Source organism: Lactuca virosa, chromosome 6 (assembly GCF_052849685.1).
Source record: "Lactuca virosa cultivar CGN04683 chromosome 6, Lactuca_virosa_CGN04683_v6, whole genome shotgun sequence".
Taxonomy (NCBI): Eukaryota; Viridiplantae; Streptophyta; class Magnoliopsida; order Asterales; family Asteraceae; genus Lactuca; species Lactuca virosa.
Genome location: NC_136431.1, coordinates 611,591 through 619,177, shown reverse-complemented (window position 1 = coordinate 619,177; position 7,587 = coordinate 611,591). Strand labels below are relative to the sequence as shown.

General features: G+C 32.2%; 1 protein-coding gene across 1 annotated transcript; it reads right to left on the bottom strand.

Annotated features, from left to right (window-relative positions):
- Positions 1 to 1,750: 1,750 nt before the first annotated feature.
- Positions 1,751 to 6,084, bottom strand: LOC145119173 (ATP-citrate synthase beta chain protein 2-like). The gene is made up of 16 exons (XM_079054794.1): positions 5,928 to 6,084; positions 5,204 to 5,312; positions 5,005 to 5,107; positions 4,804 to 4,869; positions 4,586 to 4,709; positions 4,384 to 4,518; positions 4,156 to 4,293; positions 3,929 to 4,084; positions 3,402 to 3,530; positions 3,191 to 3,323; positions 2,967 to 3,094; positions 2,789 to 2,894; positions 2,608 to 2,684; positions 2,454 to 2,524; positions 2,081 to 2,365; positions 1,751 to 1,995 (listed from the first exon to the last, which is right to left on the bottom strand). The coding sequence occupies exons 2-16, from the start codon at positions 5,301 to 5,303 to the stop codon at positions 1,920 to 1,922; spliced, it is 1,827 nt and encodes a 608-aa protein (XP_078910920.1). The 5' UTR covers positions 5,304 to 5,312; positions 5,928 to 6,084; the 3' UTR covers positions 1,751 to 1,919.
- Between the last annotated feature and the right edge of the window lie 1,503 nt (positions 6,085 to 7,587).

Genomic DNA, 7,587 nt, shown 5'->3' with positions numbered 1-7,587 from the left:
CGGTTAAAGATGGACATTATAGAAGACTTAGGTGTTGTTTGTTTTTTTAAAAAAACCTCTTCAAATCACTTTATGTTACGCGGTGCAGCACACGCGCAGCACTTTCCCTATCACAGCAGTTTGTTTTTTGGAAGACTTCAGACTGCAAAACCTCTGCGCGTGTGCTGCGTGGCACAGCACTTGACTTGCCTCTTCAAACCTCTTCAGCTTTCATTTTTTTGAAGTGTTTTTTTTAGAATTTTGGTATAACTTATTTTTTTTTAAACTTTTATTTTTTTAAAAAACTTAGATTTTTTTAAACTTTTATTTACGGATTTGATACAATTTTTTATTATAGTTTCCACAATTTTTTTTAACTTGATTTAAAAAAAAAAAAAAAAAAAAACTTTAGTTTTTTTTTATTTTTTTTACCGTTTCTGTTAATAATATTTCCAGTTTCAATTTCATCTTTTTTAACGTGTGTAATTTTTTACGAACTTTGTAGACATCGCTTGCAATTCTTTCTTAATTTTTTTTTATTATTTTCTTTTTATGTTTTTTAAAATTAGTTTTTTTCTAGAATAAAGTTGTTAGCTTCTTTTATATTTTTGTAAGTTTTTTTAAAAAAGTTTTATATTTTTGTTTTTTTACATGTTCTTTTTAATATTCTTTCAATGTTTTAATACTAGAATTATTTAAATTTCGGTGTTGAAAACTATTTTCAGTTTATAAAATTAGTTTATTTAAACTTCAGTTTACTGCAGCAGTCAGCAGATGTTAAAAAACAAACATGCTTCTTATTATAGGCTGCAGCCGTTTGTTCCACCTCTTCCGCTACAGAGGATAGAGGTGGTCCGCAGACTTCACGAATTTTTGCTTCGAAAAAACAAACAACACATTAGTTTCTTATTATGACTTTTGATGAAGATTAAAAGACTTGAAATATTGGGGATTAGCATGAGAGAGAAGTTCTAGTCATTACTTATTTATTATAACCTTTTGACACTTTTATAATTTCTCCATGGCTTTGATGGTCTTTGTAACCCCCGTTCTGGACATAGTTCCAAATGTGTTATATGATTGGACCACACAACCGCATTTCCTGACATTATCGAAAATAATGTCTCATATTGCATGCTAGTCCCAATGACAAAAGGATGAGGGGTTACATACTATTATGGAATCTAATGAACTTGTTCGCAATCCGAAGAAGACAAATCAGAATCAATTCTCCGAAATGTCCTATATCAGGACATAAAGCTTAATAGTAACTTGTTTGATAAATCAAATGTAATATATCAAGCATACAAATAAAAAAAAATGTTACTTTAACGTTAAAAAATTCCAATGTGGGTCATTCTGGGTGCCAAATCCAAATAAATGCATAATAACATCGTCAAAACTCAAACAACTTATCAATGACCGAAGTACATTACGATATAAGGACATTAGATGTTGCAATTTCGAATAAAACCCGATGAATCCAAAAAAATTCTGGGTCGGGGACAAAATAAAATACTTGAGGAGGGATTGGTGCAAATGAAATGTATACCCACTTTATATATTGTCCGGAATCCGGAATGCTATGTTCCAGACATATGAGTCATTTCGATAAAGAGGGGGAAAAAAGGTCAAATCCTATCATTTTAATCTTTGATATGGTCATTTTTGTCAGTATCACCGTTCAATATCTTTTAGGATTTGGTCATAACAAATATGCAAGAGTATCCAGATGAGAAAAATAACTTGCCAATTCGTGAACTCCTGTTAATGAATATAAATAGAGAATTTTCTCTATAACTTCCATTGACAAATACAAACAAACAATGCACATACCGCAAGGTCATTACAACAAATAACATACAGAACTTGAAAAAAAAAAAAAACACTTTTGATGAACAAAGTAACGTGCGCACTTCCTAAATGATGACAAACACAAATCACTTGGTGTAAAGAACATCCTCCCATGGGTGCCTATATAGCGGTTGCTTCAACCTCTTTTGGTCAAACGTATGCCTACACGTAGTCAAAGGGTATTTTAGTCATTTAGTAAAAGTACATGAGAGAGAGAGAGAGAGAGAGATGAATAAAATAAACTTACCCAATGAGACCGATTGAACGGGCCAACACAAAGAGGCCATTAAGGTAACCAATATTCACAATTTCATCAATTTCTTGTTTTGTGAACATTCCACTTCCAGCAAGAAGATCCAAGAAAAGGGTACCAATGGCCCCATCAACATTCATTACTAAATTGTTTGCTTTTGAAAGAGTGTAAGTCTCAACTTCAACTGCATATTCCATGTATTTTGTTGATGGAAAATGCGTTCGGGCAAATAGTTGTAGCAATTCCACTCTTTTATCCCTATTATCACCTCGCTTTATCCTTTTTAACCACAAAAAACAATCCAAACATGTCAATTACTTTTCATTAACAAATAATTATTAAAATAAAAAAATAAAAAAAAAATAACCTGTGCCCGATTCCTGGTACACGAATACCCTTCTTTTTCATGCTTTCAACAAACTCATATGGTGTAAGTTTCTGTCAAAAAAAAAAAAAAAAAAAGTTTTAGGATCCTTTGAGGTCAAACCGGGTTGACTTTGACCATAGTTGACCAAACTCACCCTGTCATAAGCGTCCTTGAAGTAACGAGCAGCATCATCAACCGCACCCCCGAAACGTGGACCGATTGTTAGCAAACCTGTTCTCAAAGTTTTGTAAAATATAATAAGATGTGTTTTCCCAAAATGACCATTTTACCCCTACATCCTAAAAAACAAATTTCGTAATATTCATTAAGTTTACCTGAAACAAGACTTGATACTAAATCTTTTCCTGCCCTTGCGGTTACTATTGTGTTGTGAGCACCAGAGACACACGGACCGTGATCAGCACATAACATCACGCAAATCTGAGAAAATTGTCCATTAGTGACAAACATCTAGAAATATGAGGGGGTATTTTGAAATTTTAACAAACACACCTCGATGAAATGTGTGCAGTAGCGTGGAAGACTACGTTTGAACCACAACAGAGAAATAACATCACCAATACCCATTCCCTTTTCAACAATTGTGGACATTGGTACCCCTGCATAACATGGCTCCTCACCTGAAAATTGAAATTAAAAAATAATTAATCTCTATAAAATATTCATAAATGAATTATACCCTTAATTTATTTTTTATTTAAAAAAAAAAATTGTACCTCTATCGTCAGAAATGGTTGAAATGATATGAGTAGGTGCTCGTACTTTCCCGCTTTTAATTGCTGAGTTAAGATCTTCAGGGATTTGTGGAGGAGTGATTTCCTTAACAGGGGTAATCTTTCCCTCCTCGGCCTAATAAAACAACGAAATTTTTTGAGTTCGTGAAGGGCAAAATGGGAATATAAAAAAGATTAGGATTAGGATTTTTACCAATTTCTCGTATGTTTCCTTGATTGAAGCTTCAAATGATTCAAATGAAGTGGGGACAACTGCTCCGGCATCTTTGAGTGCTTCATTTTTAGCTTGTGCAGACTCCATTTCACCACCACTTTTGGCTCCCTGATTAATGAATGGGTAAGTAAAAAAGATTAAACATGATCAACAGAATTACGAAATTACCCTTCCAAATTAAAGAAAGGAAAAATAGCAATGTAATGTACTTTCTTTCTTACCCACAATAGCAACATACTTGAATTCTTTATCGATAATAGCATTGTACTTTATTTTACCTATAAATTATAAAAGCAACATACTTACTTTTTGCTATTTATTTGTTACATTACATATTCCCATTATTGGTAAAGAAAATGCAAGTATGTTGCTATTATGGACAGGATAAAGATATGTATATATTGATATTAAGGGTAACTAAAAAGTAAAGTACACTGTCTATATTGGTGAAAGGTTGCTATTTCTTGCATAATTTAGCATTTAAGAAAGTAAGATAATAAACTTACTGCATGACCAAATTGAACTTCTGATTTAAAGAGACGTGCACAAGTTCCACTGACCCAAGCGCATACCGGTTTATTGATTTTTCCTGATTTAAGTGCTTCAACTAATGAATATTCATCTCTTCCACCGAGTTCCCCAAGCACAACAATCATTTTTATCTGAAAAATATATAAAAATGTCAAAAATAAATAAATAAATAGAGAGATGAGAGATTTATAATTCTATATACCTGTGGAATGTTGTTGAATCTCAAAACATGATCAGAAAGGGTGGAACCGGGAAAAACATCTCCTCCAATAGCAATGCCTTCATAGATTCCATCTGTCACACGCGCGATTGTGTTGTATAACTCGTTAGACATCCCACCCTGTAATTTAAATTTAAATTTTTTATTTTAACAATTATCTTATCTCTCACAATTACTAATACATGGTCAATTAAAGTCAAACATACTTACAGATTTTGAGACAAATCCAACAGATCCAGGCCTATACAATTTGCATTGAATAATGTTATCAATGGTTCCAGCAGTGTCACCAATCTTGAAAGCTCCAGCTTGAATCCCACCAACAGTTGCAGGACCAATAACAACCTGCAAGAACAACCATCAGTGGTTAACTATGATTAAAGTTGTTAAGGGTATTATCGTAATTTCGTACCTTGTTGTTTGACCTTGCATAGGAGATCAACTCCTTGGTGTCTGATTCAGGAACACCTTCAGCTATAATGGCCACAACTCTGATGGTAGGTTGTTTGAGGGCAAGTTTGGAAGAAGCAGCAGCACTGTATAAATTTATAAAAGTATTTAATTACCAAAATCAGAAATAAAAGCTTCATAACCACTAATGAAATAAGATACAAGTAGACTAGAACTAACCTTCTGAATGATGCAAAGTTTATGAATACATCAGCAGTAGGATGTGCAGCACAAGCTGCTTCAATGCTGCAATATTGATGTAAATTTATAGTATTAAAGATAAGGTTTATCTTGTTATAATCAATCGGAAATAAATAAACAAATATATATATATATATATATATATATATATATATATATATATATATATATAAAACATACGTGGAATGGACTGGAATGGCGATTTCCTCTTGCCCGAAGAATAGTTTCTGGAATCCTTCAGCACCAGGGTTGATGATTCCAGCAACTGAGGGTGTTTCTCTCCCTTCAAGATTGATAAAAAGTTGAAGTAATGTTAGTTGAAAGTTAAAGATTTATGAATATGAAATTAAGAAAAGTTATAGGGTAAATTTAGATATACCACAAAGGAAGTCAAAATCAAGCATCCGTTGAATTGGTAATTGTTTGTAGTTATAGAACAATGCTTGTGTTGTACGAGAGAATATTTGTCCAGTCGCCATGGTGGTCACCTGTATGTAAGTAAGGTAAATGAGACTGAGAACAGAAATGAGAAATGGAAGCAAGGGAATGAACACAGAAAGCGTGAAACGACATTTCAGATGACGATCCTTCACTAACTGATAAAATTAGGAAGATTTTTGAACTCAAATCAAAATCAGCCAACTTTTGTAACGATGAGGATGATCAAAGTTCAAACAAAGGGGATCAGTAGAACTTAAATCACACTGATTCGGCAACACCATAAAAATCAGATCACACAAAATTGATCATATCTCTAACGATCAATGCAAATAGTGAAATAGTCCTGATCTTCTGGATAAGAACTACCATAGAAAGCTTGAATTTCAATCAGAAAACAAAAAAAAAAAAAAAAAAAAAAAAACCCAACTATTATTACAGCCACTAATCGATCTGATAATCGAACTTAATTGAAAAATCTCAACCCGAAAATCATGGATTCCTATATAAAAAAAACATATCAAATCATGTACGTCTCGGAAATATCGAGTAAATCATATAAGATGGATCAAACACTAAACAACTCAAGAGACAAATTCGAACCATAAAACACGCGAAAACACCTGAAATAACATACAAATAGATATTATTAGAAATTTAAGTACCTGGGTATGTAAGTATTTGTTAAAACTCGTCAAATGTGTGAGTGAGTGGCTTTGGCGACGAGCTATGAAGTGTGTGAGAAGACAAATGGGTGTGCTGTATATATAGAGAGAAGAGATGGAGTAGACAAAAAGTGGTATGTATATTCTTGTGATATCTACAGATAATATTATACATATATAATTTTTGTATGTATATCCGTTTTTTCAAAGAAACCATGCCACTGAGTGAAGAGGGGAAGATGGCGGTATGGTTGTTGGCACTTGTGGAGTGCGATGGCCAAAATTGACCTCCAAACAATTTTGCTTCATGAAATTTTTGTTTGATTTTGATGACTATAAAATACTATTATTTTATTAGATTTTGGGCAAATATTTCTTTAAATGTCGTATCATCTCTAAAAAAAAAAAATTAGTTTTAAAATAAATAAATCATTGATTGAATTTTATTCTTATCTTTCGCACCATTGGATCATTATGCTTACATCATCTTATCAACCCCTTTATTTTTTTTTCTCATCAATTTTATAAAACATACTTAGGTTTTATATTAGAAATTATATTAATGAAAATTAAATTTCACCCAAAAATAAATGAAAAAGATACTCGTCCCCACCCCTCGTTACCCACACTTACGCTCTCTCACTCCTTCACAAAATCTATCTAACCTAAGTTTTGTACGGGAGAAAAAAATAGGGGAAAGAAGAAATAGAAAACTTATGGGCTTCGATGTGTGTGATGAGTTTGTGTTCGATCATGAAAGAAGGAGAATGATATAGAAAGAAGGTGAGCTTTATTGGGACAACGAAATCGAGACAGATCAAGATAGAGTTCGACGAGATGAAGTAGCAGCTAATTTGAGATGTCAAAAGCATCATGAATAGATGATTCCAGAAGCAGGTAAGAGATACTTGATAATGATGTTATTGATTTCTTCAATGAAGTTTGATTTTTTTTTTTTTTGTAGTTATTCAGTCGTACTCGAGAATTTTAACTTATTATTGTGACTTGCTGCTTCTTCTATTTCTTTTTTCTACTTCCTGTTGTCACATGTTTTTTTATCCATATGGCTTACTTGAATGTATTCCAAAACAACACTTTCAAATTTGATAGAATTGTTGTACGACTTTAGTGCTGGAGAAGTGCCTGGATATAATGTTGCATCTCTTGCCCATCAAGTGTTTGCTAAAATGATTGAATGAAATATGAAATATATATGGTGGGTAGTAGTCTTTTTTTATTTTTTATATAAGATATTAGTTAAAATATTTTATTGTTATGCCTCTTTTATTTTTATTTTCGTTGAAGATATTGTTCGAATCTATGTTGAGAAGTAAATATGATTGTATCTTTTGTTATTTTTAATCAAATTTAACAAAGCATATGTATTGATTAAAAATGTTGAGAATGTAACAATAACATCACTCAAATCTATCAGGTCATCTATCATTTTGCATGCATGATCTTTTTGAAACAGGTAGAGTTTGATTATGTGCATTTGTACCATAAAAGTCAAACATTTCCAATTTTTTAAATATGTGCAGGATCCTTCTTGGGCAACAATGGCATATGGATTTCTTCTTATAGGTATTATATTTTAATTTCTGTTTTTTCCATCATTTGTATCAGATGAGTAAATATATGAATCTTCTTAACTGTCTTC